Source organism: Colletotrichum siamense (assembly GCF_013390195.1).
Source record: "Colletotrichum siamense strain Cg363 chromosome Unknown KSG_Cg363_contig03, whole genome shotgun sequence".
NCBI lineage: Eukaryota > Fungi > Ascomycota > Sordariomycetes > Glomerellales > Glomerellaceae > Colletotrichum > Colletotrichum siamense.
The window spans coordinates 3,962,005-3,982,052 of record NW_023501016.1 but is presented as its reverse complement, the minus strand read 5'-3'; the positions used below and the strand labels follow the sequence as shown (position 1 = coordinate 3,982,052).

At 53.8% G+C, this 20,048-nt stretch overlaps 4 protein-coding genes across 4 annotated transcripts; 1 reads left to right on the top strand and 3 right to left on the bottom strand.

Annotated features, from left to right (window-relative positions):
- Positions 1–4,034: 4,034 nt before the first annotated feature.
- CGCS363_v005044 (Kelch repeat-containing protein) lies at positions 4,035–8,272 on the top strand (the record flags this gene model as incomplete). Its single annotated transcript, XM_036636893.1, has 8 exons — positions 4,035–4,581; positions 4,631–4,730; positions 4,799–5,178; positions 6,499–6,594; positions 6,652–7,254; positions 7,303–7,402; positions 7,459–7,841; positions 7,899–8,272. The coding sequence occupies 8 exons, from the start codon at positions 4,035–4,037 to the stop codon at positions 8,270–8,272; spliced, it is 2,583 nt and encodes an 860-aa protein (XP_036497433.1).
- Positions 8,273–8,465: 193 nt separating this feature from the next.
- On the bottom strand, positions 8,466–9,547 carry CGCS363_v005043 (putative nucleosome assembly protein; the record flags this gene model as incomplete). The annotated part of the gene is made up of 2 exons (XM_036636892.1): positions 8,466–9,364; positions 9,463–9,547. The coding sequence occupies 2 exons, from the start codon at positions 9,545–9,547 to the stop codon at positions 8,466–8,468; spliced, it is 984 nt and encodes a 327-aa protein (XP_036497430.1).
- Positions 9,548–12,658: 3,111 nt separating this feature from the next.
- atnN-7 (Aspercryptin biosynthesis cluster-specific transcription regulator atnN) lies at positions 12,659–14,804 on the bottom strand (the record flags this gene model as incomplete). The annotated part of the gene is made up of 2 exons (XM_036636891.1): positions 12,659–14,606; positions 14,668–14,804. The coding sequence occupies 2 exons, from the start codon at positions 14,802–14,804 to the stop codon at positions 12,659–12,661; spliced, it is 2,085 nt and encodes a 694-aa protein (XP_036497431.1).
- Positions 14,805–18,249: 3,445 nt separating this feature from the next.
- On the bottom strand, positions 18,250–19,871 carry alp1-2 (Alkaline protease 1; the record flags this gene model as incomplete). Its single annotated transcript, XM_036636890.1, has 4 exons — positions 18,250–18,424; positions 18,482–18,974; positions 19,032–19,137; positions 19,209–19,871. 4 exons carry the CDS (start codon positions 19,869–19,871, stop codon positions 18,250–18,252), a joined length of 1,437 nt encoding a protein of 478 aa, XP_036497709.1.
- Positions 19,872–20,048: the final 177 nt, after the last annotated feature.

Sequence of the window (20,048 nt, the reverse complement as noted above, 5' to 3'; positions counted from 1 at the left end):
GTCGTCATCTACTTTTCTACTTTGGAGGGATTTGTGCCTTCTTCGACATGATTACCCGTTGGGTACGACTTGCGCATCGTTAATCGTTCTTGATACTTTTTGCTCTTTATATTTTCCATTTGGTGTTTGCGCATTTACACACACCCATAGACGGTGAAGGAAAGGCGAAGCTCGCCTGTGGCAGTCTACAATGGCGCCCAACACGGACGAAAAGACAGTCGAGCCACTTCCCGGGCCGACGACAACCACAAGCCAGCATGGCAGCAGTAGCCGACGCGGGCATTCCTCCGGATGGTGGAAGGTCCAGCTCTTTCGCGGTATGGTGAACGACCTGCGGCGCCGGGCGCCCTTTTACGTCAGCGATTGGCTCGATGCGTGGGATTATCGTGTCGTGCCGGCGACCGTATACATGTATTTTGCAAAGTACGTATTCCAGCTCGTTTCGTGGTGTGTCTGCCGCGAACCCCATGAGTTTCATAGCGATTGCCTTTTACTTGTCACAACAACAGTCAAGATATAGCCGTTGTGGTTGTAGATGGGTTCAAGGGCGATGGAGACTAACATGAGCCCAGTATCCTCCCAGCCCTGGCCTTCTCCCTCGACATGTTCACCAGCACCGGCTCAACATACGGCGTCAATGAGGTCTTACTAGCCTCGGTGCTCGGATCCGTTGTCTTTGCCGTGTTTGCATGCCAACCTCTGGTCATCGTCGGCGTCACGGGCCCGATTACCGTTTTCAACTATACCGTGTACGACATCATGAAGCCCACGGGAGTGAACTACCTGGCCTTCATGTGCTGGATTGGAATGTACGTAATCCAAGTGCAACCCTTCGCCGTAATGCCAACTGACACCCAACAACAGATGGTCCCTCATCCTCCACTGGATCCTCGCGATAACAAACTCCTGCAACTGGCTGCGCTACGTGACCCGCTTCCCCTGCGACATCTTCGGCTTCTACGTCGCCTTCATCTACCTCCAAAAAGGCATCCAGGTCCTCGAGCGCCTGGGTGATGCCGAGCCGTTCTACCTGTCGATCGTCGCCTCGCTGCTCGTCTTCATGGTTGCGTACGTCTGCGCCGGCCTTGGTGGCAGCAGCCTCTTCCATCACCATGTGCGCATCTTCCTCAAGGACTACGGCACTCCACTCACCCTCATCTTCTTCACCGGGTTCGTGCACATTGGCCGGATGAAGCCGATCGACTTGGAGGTCCTCCCGACGGGCATCGCCTTCATGCCGACTGCGGACCGGGGCTGGCTCGTACACTTTTGGGATATCCCCGTCGGAGACGTATTCCTCGCGCTTCCGTTTGCAATATTGCTCACCATTTTGTTCTGGTTTGACCACAACGGTAAATAACTCCCTTGCCCCTGAATCAGAAGAAGATCGTGACTGACCTGACCAAAAAGTCTCGTCCCTCATCGCCCAAGGCACCGAGTTCCCCCTCCGGAAACCAGCAGGCTTCCACTGGGACCTCTTCCTCCTCGGCCTGACAACAGGCGTCGCAGGCATCTTGGGCCTGCCCTTCCCCAACGGCCTCATCCCGCAAGCGCCCTTCCACACCGAGTCACTCACCGTGCGCAAGTCCGAAGCGGAAGTCGACGAGAAGGGCGAGCTTACCGGGAAACATGTCACAAAGGCCTCTCACGTGGTGGAGCAGCGCGTGTCGAATCTGGCGCAGGGCCTGTTGACGCTCGGCACGATGACGGGCCCGCTGCTGGTCGTGCTGCACCTCATCCCGCACGGCGTGCTGGCGGGGCTGTTCTTCGTGATGGGCGTGCAGGCGCTCGAGGGCAACGGCATCACGCTCAAGATCCTGTTCTTGCTCAAGGACAAGAACTTGACCCCGCCGAACCACCCGCTGAACCAGATCCGGCGGCGGGCGGTGTGGGAGTTTGTCGCGATCGAGTTGGTGGGCTTCGGGGCGACGTTTGCTATCACGCAGACCGTGGCAGCGGTGGGGTTCCCCGTGTTCATCATGCTGCTGATCCCGATCCGCGCGTGGCTTCTGCCACGGCGGTTTTCGGGACATGAGTTGGGGGTTCTGGACGGGCCGACGGCGAGCCCGTTTACGATGGAGAGCTGTGGCGGCATTCATGGGGTAGATGCGGACGACTCTGACGAGACGAGGTTTGAGGAGCCGAGGAGGCGGGGGAGTGGCAGTGAGGGGGTGTTGGCTCCGGGGAGGGGGCCGGAGGATGAGGCTGAATTGGGGAGGGCAGAGAGTGTTGGGTCGGAGGGCATGAGAAGGAGAGGATGAGAAGAGAGTGGCAAGGGGCGTTACGGACCGAGACAGGGTCGGATATTGTAATAGAGTTGAACGGGGCCGCTGTGGGCGGTTTGGATAGACGAGAGCACTAGAGGCATTTGTCCTGAAGAAGGCTCTGGACCAGGAGACATGTTTTGGTATGAGATATACACATCTTCACCCGTGTGAAGACAGCAGCATTTGTAGCGAAATATACAATGGCCTACTAGGTATGTTGACTGTGTATCCGGAAGCACCAACAGTAGTAAGGAGGAGTGATCAGGGCGAAGTCCCTAGAACGCGCAGTAAATTAGCATGCCTACGGGTCTTATTCGGCTTTGGTCTGCAAATTTGAGAAAAAAACCCATCCTATAAAAGTGTTACCAAAAGCAAAGAAAGCCTCTTCTTATGACAAAATGGGGTTTTGAAAGAGACGTCTAGCAGCTCCCGGACTACTGTTGAAACTGAGTCGTCCAATCGACACAAGGCTGATAGCGACCATTGCCAGTATGAAGAGTCTTGCCTTGTCGATCAGTCCATACCGCACGAAGTTCTCCTTCTTGGCAACTATTCCTCAATGGAAATCGCCGTCCAGCCCCTGTCTCACAAACATCATGGCTGATCAAGCAGGTTGACGCAGTTGATTATCCCTCCGAAGGTCAAGGCCATACAAAAGCTCATTTGTGTAAACAAAATAGTGATAGTTGGAACACCGAGGGGAGTTCATCAACAGCTGCAGTTTCTTCGCTCCGTTTTGATATGACGGAGAAAGAAGTCTGTCTATGGCACTTCGATTTGAAATATAGTACTAGGGGTGCCGAATAAATTGCGGCTAGAGTGCCCGAAACTGGGTTGATGTCTCCCTCGAATTTCCATCTATACCTTCATTATCCCATTCCGGCGGAAGGCACTAATCGATGAGGCAGAGGGATGCAAGCTCATGGCCACGGATTCGCTTGCACCAGCTCAGATGTACCTCAACGAAGTACATGAGATAATGCACCTCAGGCCTCAAAAGAGCGTATTGAAGGCAAATCACAGGAACCTTTGCACCGCAGTTGTCTTGCTATGCGCAGAGTAGTGTGGGAAAGACTAGAATCAGCCGAACAGGCTTGGGCAGCCTTGGTGGCTTTTAACAGTGCTCAAAGAAAGCTCGCCACTCTCTTAGAATGCTTGTATCATAGCTCAATCCTTCAGTGTCATTGTGTCTTGGTTGCCTGAAACAACTTTCATTTGAATGCCCGGCCTTGCCATTGAGCAAGTATCTTCATGCTGACTTTCATGTTCCCAGGGCGCCCTTTCTTTAAAATCTGCCACCTGACACTTCAAAATCCCTCCAAAACAATTTGTCGTACAGAAGGTTTACACGATGCGACTCTCAACTTGCCCCTGGTCATGGATGGCGGCTGGAGCGCGTTGTATGAGCCTATTCGGGGGACTTGGGCTCGTGGCGCGTCGAGATATACCGTCCAAGTCTACCTTCTTGCGAAGGTCTTTTTGCTCAGGTAAGACCCCTTGACTCCTCAGCATGTATACATAGAATCACTGACCTGGTTGAGCTGCTGTCCTGGGCGACTATGTGTATATAGACGGCGGCCTAATGTCGCAGACGTCTCTGCAAAATGCTACTAGCAACGACTGGGCGGGGCTATACCGTGAAGGTGAACTCAGATCAATCCGTTACTGAATGCACACAAAGGGCGCTCACACAAACGGAACATTGTTTCAGTTAACTCGACGATCTCTATAAGCCTGAAGAAATCCTGGAACACCTCATCTGTTGTGATGAATTCGATCCCCAAAGATTCTCAAAAGCTGGATAGCCAGTCCGTTTGGCTGGGACCATCCGGGAATGATTTCTACACTTGGGCAGGTGAAAAGCATTACAACGGCCCACTCCCGGACAAGGAAATATGGCGCTTCACGGCCAACGGCAGCGGTGGTGGCAAGTGGGCAAAGTCGCCGCCTTCCAACCTCGATACGTTTCAAGACCTAGTAAGGCCAACAGATGGAACTTTCACACAGAGCAACGATACTGGATACTATTTTGGAGGGATCGTAAGGAGACGGAGCGACTACTACATCTCAGATTGGAATGTATCCATTCCCACCCCAGGACTCGTGTCTTACAACATGACATCCGGAGAAATCAAGAACACGACGAGTGAATTTGGCCAATACGGGACTTTCAAGGAAGGGTCTTCGCAGTTTTTGCCCTTCGGAGACGCTGGTGTTCTTCTCTTTCTCGGCGGTAAAGAGGCGCCTGTAACGTCTAGAGAGGACGATTGGAAGGAGATCGACTTCAACCAGGTCACTCTCTTCGATATCAAAGGTGAGTATATGATCTCTCAGCATGAGCATCTGCACTGACACTACCTCAGGCCAAAAGTGGTACACCCAAGATACCACTGGACCTATGCCGGCAGCGAGGAGGCGCTTCTGTACAACAGGCGTCTTGGGACCAAATAATACATTTGAGGTGTGAGTAGACTGTTGTTCCAAGTGAGAGTATCTCCAGTTACCAAGTCAACACTGACTCTCCGGCCAAGCTTCATCTACGGAGGTTGGGGTAGTAAACAGGGTGTTTTAAGCGACGTTTACGTTCTCAGCGTTCCTGGCTTTAGGTTCTTCAAAGCCAGTGGTGATTCCACCCCGCGGTTTGATCAAGCCTGTGTTGTGGTCGGACGTAGACAGATGCTATCTATTGGCGGTATTCGTAGTACCAATGCCATCCAGGGATGGACTGAACCGGATCCCTGGCCTTATGGTCTGGGTGTGTTCGACATGACAGAGATGATTTGGAAGGATGGGTATAGCGCTGATGATGCGGCGTACGAATCCCCAGAGATAGTAAAGCAATGGTATAAGGAAGGGGGGCAGAATAGTGTCTCCTGGGCAAATGAGGAAGTGAAGCTTCTTTTCTTAAAGTGTAAGTGAGTCTGACTCCAGAACGGAAACCTAACTTATCAAGCAATAGCATCCCAGGATCAATTGCCATCTCCTGTTCCATCTTCGACACCTGATAGAAACGGCACGTCTAATGACGGCGATGAAAGCCGCCCATCTTCACCAACCGCCGGAACTATCGCCGGCGCGGTGGTTGGTGGACTTTTCGGGGTGGCACTTCTCCTTGGGCTTGCCGTCGTCGTTATCAAACGCAAGAAGTCACACGCAGCGGCGCCCCAACACCCGCCGCACGATCCCCAAGCTACCGATTCGATATATCAAAAATATGGCTCACAGTCCACAGCCTATGGAGAGCAAGACACACTGGGGCCCCATCAGCTTCATGGGGAGTCCAGTCCTTTGGAGATGGATGCCTCATCTGGTCCAGTTGAGGTTCATGGTCACTCAATACCAGTCGAGTTGTCAGCGGAGAGTGAGCCTCCTGAGCCAAAGAGTCGCAGACAAGATTTTAGATAGCCAAAGGAAAGTAAAATCAACACAGATCCAGCGCACGGAAAATGGACACGGAAAAAAAATTATATCTCGGGACTGGAGCCTCAAACCTTTGTCAAAGCTGGTCGCAGTTGAAGTATCAAGCTGGTCCAAGTCTTGGCTTTCACAGTAATGCCAACCATCAAAAAAAGAAAGTAGCCTGCCAAAGGCTGGCTGCGACTGCCGCATCCTTCTCCGAGCCTTCCTCATGATACTGAAAGCAAGGTTACATTAGCTAGGCAGAAGTCTTTTTCCTAATCAAAAGTATATTACTGAGTCTTGGTACCAATCACAACCAAGTTCAACGAGCTATCATTGGCTGGATCCCTTGCAAAGCCTGCCCGTGAACACTATCATGGCTAGGTACCCAAAGAGGAAGTCGGCAGTACAACTACCTGCGATATTAGATGTCGCACAACGAGATCTTGGCCGCATAGCATTAAGGTAGGAAAGCGCAATCGTATCAGCATGTCTCAGCTGCCTCAGCAATCTCAGCCGCTTGTCCCGTGACATATTTCCCAACCCTGTCAGCGGAAAGGCTATTCTCTCCTACGCAGCAGAGAGGGCTCCCACCCACGTCTTCCTGAAAGGCTGTCATGAACGTCGTGATCAATGCGGTACCAGCCCCTCGCTCTTTTGCTTTGACAAGCAGCTTCGTATCTTCGCATGGATCGTCCTTGGAATTCCGCCATGAATCCTCGCGGGCTAGTTGATGCCCCACCTGCATCCAACTTCTTGCGAAGAGCATACTGTTCAGGCAAGTTGCACCTTGGCTCTCCTTCCCCTGAACGGACTCGCTGACTTCCCGAAGCCATTATCATCGGACAGTACGTCTACATAGACGGAGGTGAAGTTTCACAATACGAAGGCGAATACAACGAAACTTACAGCTACCCATCATGGCCAGGTATGCAGAATACTATTCTCAAAACTTTGATGGAGCTGATGTTGAATTGCGCGATAGTCAACTCGACCATCTCCATCGGCCTCAGTGAGCATTGGGACACCTCAAACGTCACGATGAAAACAACCCCGAAAGACCCGTCAAATGTGTTGAACGGGCAAGCCATCTGGAAAGATCCTGCATCGAACGCCTTCTACACTTGGGGCGGCTGGAAAACTTCGATGCCTCCCGATAAGAAGATGATGCGATTCAGTGCCGACGACAACGGGGGAGGCACCTGGACAGAGGTGACTACTCCCAACCTCCAAACTATCGATCGAACGAGAGAGGGAACGTTTTCCCAGAGCAAGAATGTCGGTTACTACTTTGGTGGCTTCACTAGCAAGGAAACGGACTCCAACTTCGTCGGTACCCAAAATGTCCAGGGCCGCCCTGCCCCTGGGCTCGTGTCTTTTCACATGCAGTCCCGCGACATGCGAAATATTTCATCCAGCAGGTTCGGAAAGCACGGGACATTTAAGGGTGGTTCCTCGCAATTTGTGCCGTTTGGCCCCGAAGGTTTACTTGTAGTCCTTGGCGGATGGGAGGCATCTGTGTCAGTAACTCGCTTCGAAAACTGGGATGCGATGGCATTCGACAAAATCTCGGTCTATGACCCCCGAGGTCAGGATCTCCAATTTGAAATCATGTCTCTGGGCTGACATGCCGAAGGCGATCAGTGGTATTACCAGCAAACCACGGGCGACAACCCGTTTCCCAAAGAGAAGTTTTGCATTACGGGTGCTCCTGGCCCCAACAACACCTACGAAATGTAAGTGAAGCACCTCGACCCAAGGGACAATAATTTGACAAATCCCCGTTGAACAGCTTCATCTACGGAGGTCGGGAGACAAAAACCGTTGCTACCTCGAACGAGGTCCATGTCCTTAGCCTTCCTGGGTTCAATTTCTTCAAGGCAGACAACAAACTTTCGACGCAACGCGCAGATCACGCATGTACGGTAATTGGTGGACGACAAATGCTCTCTGTTGGCGGTTTACTTCCTGAAATACCTATCGGCAAGAGATTCTCAAAACCGGATCCATGGCCCTTGGGTCTCGGCATCTTTGACATGACAGAACTGCGCTGGACAAACCGTTACGATCCGAATGCGGGAGGTTATGACTCTCCCAAGGTGGTTAAAGATTGGTACAGCCAGGGTAACGTGGCCAAGTGGGCATCTCCGGAGCTTAAGGCGCTCTTTGCTCAATGTAAGTGAGACCTGAACACCCTTTGTGTTGGCGACTGGTGGCTCATCAACGGTTCAGGGTCCCCGAACGCTACAGTGGATGGTGCAAGCGAAGTAGGATTGCCTGGTGATACGGAATCCCAGTCATCAGAATCTCAGCCATCAGGCCCTAACATCGGTGCTATTGTGGGTGGTGCCGTTGGAGGAGTCGCAGCACTGGTTCTCGTTGCTGGTCTGGCGTTGTTCTTCATGAGACGGAGGAAGCGGCAGGTAGTGGCAGCGCCAGACTCTTCCCCAGCGCCCAAGTTTGGCTCAGTCGGCACCGCGCATACTACCCCGGCCTTGACTGAAATACACGAAGCGCAGTCTTACAATCTCAGCGAGCTGTCAGCGAACTATGGGGTGCCTCCTGGCTCACATGGGCCACAGTCCAGGCACGAGATGGCGGCATGAGAATCGGTCTGCACATGAAGAATATCAAGATCACTTGTAATGGGACGTAATAGTTATAACAAACGAAAAAGCTTTTGATTTTGGTCCCCATCCAAGGGCTGACTGATTATGTGGTATCACCATCTAATGTTCCAAACGTCATCACATCATTGCCGCAACCGCGCGCGCGCCTCTCCTTGCCTTCCAAGCACATTTACGCGTCACCCATCTCCTCATCGTCGTCGTCCTCGTCAGTCTCGAACTCGGCGTCGCTGAGGTCGCCGGCCTCCTGCGCTTGCGCTATCATGGACAGTAAGTCTCTGTCACCATCACCATGGGCGGCGGCGGCGCCCTGCGAGCGGATGAACTTACTGAAGTAGGTGAGCGCGTCGGGCCAGAGGTCCTGGGCGATGGCGGTGGCGATGTCGTCGCCGTCGGGGAAGATCTCGTACTCGAACTCGTCCTCCTCGTCGTCGTCGTCCTCGTCGGCCTTCTCCTCGACCTTCTCGCCGGCCTTGCGGCGGTTGAACTCGTCGGCCTCCTTGGCGGCGAAGGCGGCGCTCTCCTCGGCGGAGATGCGCTTGCCGACGTAGCCGAACCAGCAGAAGAAGGAAACGCCGCCCATGCCGGTCTCCTCGATCTTGGCCTTGAGGGCCTGGGCCTCGGGGGTGGGGGCGGGCTTGCCCTTGCCGGAGAGGACGGGGCCGCCCTGGGCCCAGACCTTCTGGACGGCGGTCAGGAGGCCGTCGGTCAGGTCCTTGCCGGCCTTCCAGTTGATGTTGACGGGCTCGGAGACGAGGCCGGTGTAGTTCTCGGAGGTGCGCCACCAGAACTTCTTCTCAAGGACCTTGTCCTCGAAGTGCTCGTTGTCGCCGAACTCGAAGCGGATGGCGATGGAGCGGGGGTCGCCGTTCTGGCCGTTCTCGAGCTCGAAGCGGGAGACGGAGATGTTCTTGAGGGAGGCCAGGAGGAGGGCGGCGTCCTGGGGCTGGATGTACTCGTCAATCTCAGGGGGAGACTGCTCGAAGACGAGGGCCCAGAAGTTGGGGATCTTGGCGACGATGGCGGCGCGCTTCTCGTACAGAGGGCGAGAGAGCTCGTACTGGCGGCGGACTAGAAGGCGGGGAGGGCGTGTGAGATTACAGATTTTTCTGAGGGCTCGAAAGAAAAGGAGGCGACGAGAGTGTGTGAGGGAGGGAGCAAAAACTTACGCATCTCAGTCTCGACCTGCTCGAACTCGCGCTCGATGTCGGCGAGCTCCTCGTAGGTGACGCCAGTCTCAATCATCTCGACCATTTTGGCGGTTGTAATGAAGAATCGGTAAAGGATTGAAAAAGAGAGTGAACGTGTGTGGTAAGGGTGAAGCTCAAGTGTGTTTTTGAGATTTCACCGTGGCGGGGTATTGATTATGGAGGGGTAGCAGGAAAGATCAGGCAGCGCAAGATGAGAAGGAACAACTGGGAAGGGGGTCGCCTCGCACTGGGGATCACCGCTTAAATATGAATCGCAAGTGCAGTCTGCTTAGCAAATCGTCACGAATTACAACACTTTTGTGATTTATTATGGATGGGCCGTGAAAAAAAAAATTCATCACCCAGCATGAGGAGGGACGGACAGGTGACGAGGGGACCCGACTGGACTGACGTGGGGTTCGACGACGACCAGAAGAAAAAATTTCCCCCTCGGTGCAAGCTTCCTGCACGCTGCCTTCCCTAGTCGGTGGTCTTTTTTCCCAGGCGGTGACTGATGTCATTGGGTACGTCCCACGTCCCTGTTGATCTCGAACTTTTCAGAAGAGGAGGAGGAGGAGGCCACCCTAGTCCAGTCTTCCCATCAATGAGAGGTTGCGCAACGATGCAGCCAGCGCAGAACGACTGGATCAGAGACGGAGAATTTTGGCGGGGCAGCCACAGAGCTGGTTGGTGATGGACATGGATGTTGTCTGGGCCTGGCCCAATGAGGAATGTCGTTTTTGGTACTGGTGCAGATAGATGCCTTTCTCACTAACACCAAGCAGCGAAGAAAAGCCATTTCTTGGGTGCTTTTCTGGCTTGTCTCTGTTAAGCTCTCGTGAAAGGCGTTGCAGAAAATCAGGGGTCCTTTTAAGACCCTGGGGCGGGTCCTCTCTGTGGCTGCTACAGGAACATCGCTCACTTTTTTTTCTCTCTCTTCTAATTAACCCACATCTACCAACTTGTACCAAGTCCACAACTGTGATTCCCCCACATCAATTTCCCACCCGGTGCCTTCTTGATCGCCAGTCACACTCAATCTTGTGAAAAATTCGGTCGTGCCCCGAAGAACATTTTCTTCTTTTTGCCTAAGCCAGCGGCAATTGCACCGGTATCCGCCCTGGCCTTACCAGGAGACCGCTGCCAACTTTTGTTATGCGGAATTCGTGCTAACCACCATTGGCAGTTTGTTGTTTTTCTCCATGACCAAGTGAGGTCCACTGAGGGGTTGCCTTTTTATGTTGTCCCCTCTCGCGTTGAGACTTGAGCTGGTCGCGGCTTCTGTGAGATTCTGCCAAATTCTCACGATGTTTGACATTGAGGATGCTGGGCTTGACAGTCGTATGTTCAGTTTGAGAGGTGATGAGTGATTGCAGGCAGAGCAGGCAGTTGCAAGAGTTGAGAGAGACAACGTGCAAGAGGCTCCTTCACTCGTCTGGTAACAGCTGAGTTCTCGAGGATGTAAACAAACCTTGGGACAATATCCCTGCAGGTCAAAGGAAGGGAAGGGCTTTCTGAAAATATTGTCAATCTCAATTCCTGGGATCATGGCAGAAAGAGATCTTCGTGAACGGCACTAATACGAGCCGGAGGACGGAATCTCGACTTTAGTCGGTGGGTAGGTAGTAAGAGGGTCATACCGCCCCTCACCCACGGGATGTCACCACGACAAAAATTTTTGTTTACACCGCAGTCAACACCGATCACTTCTAGACGGTATGGAAATCTCGTAGATTATGTGCGGCATGATTCTCACAACATCTTCTTCTGCAAGCACGCAGAATGAATGGCTAGGGAGGCGTAGACGAAGTGCCTTCACTCAGAAACACCTCAACCATGATGATTTTCGATCTCCAGTTAACTAGCAACATCCCAGGTTGGCGTTGCCGGGAAACGCACGTGAACACTCAGGGGGTGAACAAGGTACACTCATTGGTTCTTGTAATTAAACAAATAACATATGTTCCTGTCGACAAGTCTCGGACCGGCTTTCTGGTCCCCGATCACGCAGACTTTTCCGTTCCGAGAATGACTAAGTACACACTCTGGCTATGAACTCAATTGGAACCAGGGTAACATGTTCAAACAAGCTTGATCTCGACCAAAGTTAGAACCCTTGTCGGACGCCACATTTTTCTTCCGTGGTCAACTAGCTTTGATCATAACAACCGAAGCCAAAGACGCGTCGTGTGAGCCTTGTATGGCGAGTTGAACAGGTCTTAGCCCTAGGTAAACCTGTCTTCGGTCATTTGCTGTTGAGAAGCAAATATCATCGACTCGTTGCAAGCCATTTCTCGCGATAAGCAAGCGTGACGAAAGCTGACCATGTGCCTATGGATTCTTCTCCAAGTCAGCATTGCCCTATTTGCCAAGCCATGATGCTATATGTACACTCCGGTACTTGCAAAACATGAAGTTGGTCACCGGTCTCTCGCACGAGGTTGAGCGGCAGCTTGTCAATATCAGCCTCTATTTGACCGAGGACGTCTTGAGAGTAATGCGAAGCTAGATGGACTTGGTGTTGCCGTTGCTGCTTAACACCACTGGACACGGATGGAATCGTCGCATGTGAAAGTGGACAGCATCCTCTTCTCTTGAAGGATATCGTCTGAGTTGAGCCAGCTAACCCTCAAAAGTCTGATCGAACCGAGATTTGTGTGATGAATATCATCGAGACCAAGCTTTTTCTCGTATTGTGAAACCCTCTACTGGGTGGGCTCGAAACTTCCTCAACATCATCGAGACCAAAAGATTTGGAGTTGTCAAGTTTGGCGGCCTCATAACATTATGAACATGTACGTTATAGATATTAACAGGCAATATATTTTCGGGACTATTATTGCTTGCGCAGTCCAAGTTTTGACCCTTCGTTTCCATGGCCCAAACTCCCATCACATGCAGCAGCTGCCTACCGCCTCTGTTTGGCGGTGGCACTGCTTCATATCCAGATTGGCCAGCCAGCCAAATCGTCTCTCTTCACCCTCTATACCCTCCTTAGGAAACAGTTCCCCAGTCGTAAGTCATCATAGCATGGATATGGTTGGTAGATGGGGTAGATGAGTTGGGGGATATATCAACCTCTGTGCTTCGCAAATCGCCGGGGTATATCAAGAATAAGATCGCAGAATACCAGAACGCCGTCCCTGGACAAGTGTAGCCAAAACCATTTTCTCAATCACCACGTCAACTTGGTCACCCGGGATCTAAGGTCTGGCGACCCAGGAATGATGCCGCGAGTACCAACCTGTAAGTTGGCAAACCTCGACCTCAGATCAAAGTCCACGGCGCGGACCATAACGCGCTTCTCCTCAGGAACGGACCGCTTCGACTTCATGAGGCCCGGAATGACGCTGTCCCTTCGAGCGTCCCAACGAGCGTTGCCACCAGGCCCGAGAGGTACATCCTCAGCGAAGTCGACTGAGCCTTGCCTGGCACTGCCATTCGAATGACCCATCATAGGCGGCGGCGATGTTATCTTGTCCTCCTCTTCCTCAATATTCACAACCCATTGCCCAATGCGCGCCGTCAACTCACTGTCCCACATGCCTTCCCGGCGAGCGCTGCTGCTCAGAAGCTGGATAGCTTGGCGTCGAATGATTGAGTGACGGCATTTGGTAGCCACCACAAACAGAGGGGGAACGATTCCAAGATCGGCACTAAAGCTGGGCTTGATGTGAAATGTGCTGTATGCGTTGCCGCCAAAGATGTCCGGAGAGTGGCCATGTCGGTGAGGGCAGAGAGCGGGATCGGGACATCTCTTTGCCGCTGCTCGTCTCTCCTCGTCACCCACTACTTCCGAGGCAAGGTCGACAATAGCCTTGAACTGAGGTTGGAATAGATCGAACTGTGATTCACTGTCGCTATAAGTCATGAGAAATAGTATCTGGCTCATGATTTGGAACATCTTCAGAACAGCGATTCCGGCCTTCTCATGATGACTGACGCCAGGAGCTGTGCGAGATTCGAGTAGAAATTCAAAAGCCTCAGACCAAGCGTCGAGTTGGCCTTTGAAACTCATTCCGTACTGCTTCAACGACTTGGGCAGGATTCCCATTGGCCCGTTCGCGCCAGTCGACTTTTGGTAGATGAAAAGAGTTTCTGTGAATCGAAGCATTTTCTCGAGAAGCTTGTCCCAGGCACTGCGCGCCTCCATCAGAGTAAAGAATTGTTCAGGCATGGAGCTAGAGCTCATGGATGACGGTGAGCTGCCAGCATCTGATGGCGGGGACTGCGGGTATTCGGGATTCTGAGGGGTCAGTCGGATTACGAACGGCTCTGGGAAATGGAACGCCATGTCGTATGATTTCGCTTGGATCGCGAGCCTGGTAAACATGGTGATGAGCTCCTCCTCGACCGGCTCCTCAGAGACGGCTAGGAAGGATCTCCTCCGTTCAGCTCGGAGCTTTTCCAACAAACCAAGGCCTGTTTGAATTTGCCTGATTGCCTGTTTATGGTCGCCAATGAAGGAGTCGAAGCATGCTAGAAGCACGCTGGCCATGAGTAATGTGCGGTGAGACTTTTGGTCGCGGCTGAGATCGACTAAAGAGTTCATAGCCTCAGAGTACTGCTTGACTGCCACTTCCCAGTGGCGATATGCCCCGTCCGCGGGACTGAACGAATCGGACGGCGATCCCGGCGGAGACTCGCATGATTGTTCAAGGGTCTTGTACAAAGCACCTAGCGCGACCACTGCATGGCGAATTGCGTTCCCGGAGTGACACTCCTGCAAAACGGTCCGAGTCCAAAACACCGAGTCAAAGTATCCAGACAGCTCATTCGCTGTATGTAAGCGGAAGAGTTGGAAATAGAGTCCCTCCTGTTGAGAAAGCTGGAGATTGCCCGCTGGGCGGTAAAGTGTAACAGAGGCGCTAGAGTCGGGTGTTTGAGGGGGCGTTGTGCGTCGTGCTTGCAACTTCTGGGCTCTCCGAGGCGGTAGTTCGATTGATGAGCGGATGGGAGGCCCGCCATTCGGGGCAGCAGCCAGAAGAGGTTTTGGCGCAATGGCGAGAACTTCGTGAGGTCTTGCGCTGCGACTCGGCGGTGGGTAGCCCGTGCAAATCTTCTTGGAGCGAACACACTGGGAACAGGAAGGCCTCTTCTCGTCGCACTTGATGCGCCGTTGTCTGAGGATAGAAGTTAGAAGCTGTTCTCCGAGGAAAGGAATGCCTGCGATTCGTGACGTACTTGCAGTTATTGCAACCTGTCTTGACCTTGGGTTTGCTGGTTCGCGCCCTCTTGGGCTTTTGCTGCGAGTCGGAGGTCGGACTGGACGAAGACACTGAGTTTGCCGAGTTGGCATCGGCTTGGTTTGGGGACGACATTGTTGGGAATTTAGGGGGAGTGCGAATTGTAGCCGAAGGGATCACGCATACGCATACGCATGCATGGCCTTGGGCTCGGGGCCGCACAATATGTATTTCGTCCGATTGTAGCAAGGAACGACTTGCGGTGGTAGAGTTGAAGCAAATAGGAGTTTGGACGGAATGCAGGGAAATCGCGAGCTCTTCGGACGAGGTGGGCGGGCGGGAGAGGGTCGCTAAGGGTCGGCGCGATGACGGGTGGTCTGTGATTTCGGCGGTTAGACAGGGCACTCAAGCCTAGCGTAGGGTCGGCCTTAACGGGGAACAGGCCCGGCGGGGAGGGATCTGCTACGAGACGGGGTCATCCCTCGGTTCGTTCGCTAGACACTTACATGACTAAGGCCGTGGTAAGGATGGGAGAAGAAAGTCGAGATAGCGATGGAGATCGAGGCCCAAGAGCGGTGGAGAAGCCAACTCGGGGGCAGCGTTGGTTGATTATATGATGAAAACCCCAGCGCCGAGAGGGGAGCGTTTGTCTTGTAAGGCTCGGAGTGTATGTGTGTGTGTTTTTGCTGGTTCTATGCGCGATGACAGGGCTTGAAAGAGACTCGCGGCGGGAAGGAGTTTGGGGGCCGGGAGCGACGGACGATAGAGTAATATAGGGCTGGCGGAAGGCGTGTGAGCGTGGACCTGGGCACTCGTAGCTGGCGGCGGCGCAACACTCGCAGCAGGTACAACACAAGCCACTGGCCACTGGCGGTTGATGGAGCAGCAAGCACTACGCAGTAGCTCGGTCCACAAGGACCAGGGGTGAGGGGGAGCCGAATGTACTGTCTTCGTGGTGTGTCTGAATGCTGGTGCGTGGTGCGTGGTGCGTGATGCGTGGTGTGGTAGCGGTAGGGGGAGACCGAGATCCACGAGAGAGGAAGCCAAGCGATGGGATGAATTGCGATGTGGAGGTCGTAGGCAGCTAGGAGCTAGAGGGAGGCTTGGTACTGGGCAGCAGACGCAGCAGACGTGGACCGGGATGTTTCTTCGATTATGGTGTGGTGCGGCGGTGATGGTGGAGGGAAGTGCCGCCAGTTTATAGGCAGATCTCAAGCAGTGACAGTTACCAGCAGCACGCCGGGCTTGAGGGAGACGTTACTGTACTGTACTGCACTGCAATGCATGCAGCTGCTTCCCAGGCTGTCGTCGTTGTAGAGCATGTACCGATGGGCGGGCTGACGGGATGAGGTAGCATCGAAATGCTGGAGATGGGCATCAGGGATCCGCGATGCTTATGATGGATGGCAAACGTGATTCAGGAGACGGCAGAAGTCGCGTCGTCGCAAAGACTTATCTTGAGGGCCGATAGTGGCGAGCAAAGGCACCCGCGGAATGGATGGCTAGTTGAAGAATGAAAAGAAAGCAATTGTGTGAAAAGAACAGGTGCCGAGAGGAATCTGTCGAGACCAGGCCAAACCAACAGGGACTAACACACCCAAGCTTGGCCAAGAGCAGTGAAAGATGGGACACAAAAGGACTGGACAGTTGGAACTGGCACGATGGAGATGGGTCGGGGGTCGGGGTCGGACATGGACGGGGGTTGATAGTTATTGCGAGTATTCGTCGTCTTGTACTGTACAAATACAGAGAGCACTGTCCGTCCATCTTGTCTGGCCGGCGCTTGGCCCGTCTCTGTTTCCTACAAGTGGCAGTAATGTTTGTTCTTTACTAGGTGAGGTAGGCGGGCAAGTAAATGCAATCCTCCAGGGCAGTGGGAGGCGAGACAAGGCGTCCGGCCGCCGTGCTGCGTGGTGCGTGGTGCGTACCATGCCGTACCTAGACCCGAAGCAGACAAGGCATTTCTGGTGTCTGTAACTGAGATGTGCTGAACGAAGAGATACCAGATGAAAATGACATGAATGAGCGAGCATATGCATCATCATCCTTCTCCAGCCAGCATAAGAGGATCGCTGAACGAGCAGCGAGCACGAGGGGAAACTGGACGTCTCACAAGTAGTTTGCCAGTCGTACGTGGTTTGGTGTAACGGGACACCAGCTGTCTGTCCCGTCTGAGCATGAGAGGGCAAGGTACCTGACGGTATCCGTACCTTTCCCTCTGGCGACTGGCCTCGGGAGGTACCTTACCCGTTGTGCTAGGCCCGGCCAGGTGCAAGGGTGGGAGAGGATACTTGGGCGGGTTATTGGTTTTTTGGTTGGGAACTTGCCCCAATCGGTACCTGACGCTTTCCGCACTCGTCGTTGTGCCTCTGGTGCGACGGGAGAGGTACTGCGGCACTGCGTGTACTGCATGGCAGAGACGCCGTTCGAGGTACATTGCTGAAGGGGGGAGCTAAGGTGCCTCTAGCCAGACAGCTAGAGCCAAGAGGAAAAAGAAAAGCGGCTAGGAGACGTGGACGACGTCGCCTCTTGCCGAATGAATGCTTCATGCCTACGGATACCTCGACATGAGGTGGCCTCAGCGAGGACGTGGAGGAGATTTGGGAAAGTGCGTTGTGCGGTGACAGCGACTTCCTGGTTAGAAACAGCATCCGAAGAAGGGCCAGGCCGGCCGGTCCACGCTCCAGTCCAAAAAGAAGGGGAAAAGGAAAGAGCACGGTCCACTTGCACCTTGCACCTTGCACCTTCAGTGTGTCTCCAGATCTCCCTCCTCCAGTTCGAACCCCACTCCTTCCCTCCATGGTCGTGGTGTCTTCGCCCTCGCACTCACTCCCACCAAGCACCCTCGCCCTTCACCACCACCACCACCACCACCACCACCACTTCTCTCGGTCTTCACCACATTCTCCTCGCCGAGCTCGCCCTCTTTGTGCATCTCTCCGTCCTTCGCCTTCCCGGCCTGTTCGCTTCTGCCTCCGTCTCCCTCCCGCCCGTTCGGCCTACTGCATAGCGTCGGCGACGCCTTCGGCCATGTTTCTTTTCCTCAACTAATGACTCCAGAAGCAAGTTAGCACAATGCACGGCTTGGGCGTTCGTGGCTATGCTGTTTGTTTGTGCAGTCTCCCTCCTGCCCGGCGGCTAAGCCCTGCAGGAAATGTGTCTCCAGAGATCATTTGGGGACGACTCATCAGAAACGACCACATGGACCAGGGGAGAGAGAAACGGCAAGTGGAGAGCGACCAGGGGGTATCGAGATGCCACCACCGATGATGCCCCATGCCTGCACCTTCACCCGCACGTGCGCATTTCTCGACAGACCACACCTACATACAACACGGTACGCCTCAACCTCCGGCCGCCAACGGAGAATACACCCGCTGCCGCTGCCAATAGCTCCCAACTCTCACGCAGTACTTTCCCTCCGACCACTCATCATCTCTGCCGCTCACAATCAATCCCGTCCCGCTTTGGGGCCGGCATGGACTTACGAGCTTACCAAGCGGCCGCTTTAAATAACGTGCCTTACGGAATCAGAACTCTGGCGAGTGCAGTTACCTTTCACGAGTGCCGTAAGGTCATTTTATTGTGTCTTGGTGAGGCAGCCAGTCAGGTCCACGTTGCTGGAGTCAGATTCAAAGCAACTCTTGATGATATGATACGCGAGCTCTACGGGCTCGCCGCTAAACCATTCAAAGTCCTTCTCGGACATCATCTCGACGTTCTTCAACACGGCTGATCGTCGGCCCATGCCGCATCTGCGTCATTCCTCGGTCAACCAATCGTCACACGCACCGCTGTGTCTGTAGGCTTACACCACCAACCGAATTTTCTTGGCTCTGCGGGCAACGCCTTGGATGACGCCCTGCCGGCCGTTGTATGCAAGCAAATTCTCAGAGCCTTTCGTGTCCTGCACCACACCATCGATCGCCAGCTCCTTCACTCTGTCCAACACTGCCTTGGGGGTGGCGAGACCCTCCTTGGACATCAGGTACGCGATAAGGCCCGCGACATAAGGCGCAGCTTGCGATGTACCAGACATTGTGGCGTATCCGTTGTTGAGACCAAGGGACTTGATGCCGACTCCGGGCCCAAATATCTTGACCGAAGACCCATAATTGCTGAACGCCGCCCGGGTCCGGTCCCAGTTCGCCGCACCGACTGTGAATGCTTGTTCCGCCCTTGCAGGCGAACGTCCGATTGCATCCTGGTTCGAGTTACCCGCGGAAGCTACAGTCACGACTCCAAGATCATACGCAGCTTTCACTGCGTCATCGAGAGCCGACGTCTGCGAGCTGACGGTGAAGCCTGAAATAAGATGTCAATTATGGGGCCGACAGGATTCAGAGGGACGGGCTCCAGTACCGAGGCTCATGCTAATGACAGACTTTCCCAGTCGTCCTGGCGTCTGCGTGATGTTGTTGACAGCCCAGTTGTACCCGTCAAGAACAGTATCAACAGTGCCCAAGCCCTGGTGGTGGCGCTTTTGTTAGCGCCGATCAAGACTTGCGGTTGTCAGACGCGGCAAGGATTCGCACTTACACCGCCCGCTAGGACCTTAACAGCCACGATTGTCGCCTTTTTTACCACGCCATACGTCTGAGACCCCACGATACCTGCGGTGTGGGTTCCATGCCCGCCGAGGTCATCGAATGCCTCCTCTGGCCGCGCGTTGTAGCCCCTAACGGCGCGGCCGCCAAAGTTGGGATGCGAGATTTGCACGCCTGTGTCAAGCATGTACACAAACGCGCCCTCCCCCGCCGACCTGTCATAGACGTATGAGCCGGTATCGCTCGAGTCTGGCAGGCGGTTTGGCGAAGACAAGGCTGTAAGACCCCAAGGTGCATTCCACTGGGTGTAAAAGGCGTCGAGTTCTACAATGCGATTGGGTTCGACGGATAGCACCTCTTCTCCAGCACCGATCTCAGCAATGCTATCATCATCAAAGCTACCGGTGTAAGCGTTGAAGGCGCCGATGTTGAATGATTTTTCAATGCCGGTGGTGTCCCGCCGTCCAGGACTGCGCTTGTGTACCCCCGTCGCCCATACCATGTGGCTTTCGAATTCAGCAGGTTGAAGACCGGGCTTCAGACGGATGATATACTGTCCGGGGATGACGCCGTCAAGCACTGCACTCGGTACGGCGGCAGCGAGGGCCCGGAGGCCGGACACCAAGAGGATGGTGACTAGGCTGAAGGACGACATCTGGGCGGTAGCTGAATAGCTCAGGGAATTTCCATTTATTTTTCTCACAACGACTGAATTTCGATTTTCTTTATACGCAATCTCCTCCGCTCATGAAATTCTTTTCGGCCTATTCACCTGACGGCGATTTCCTTCAAAATCGCGAAGGCCAAGATGACGTCTGTGGGGCGGCGGACT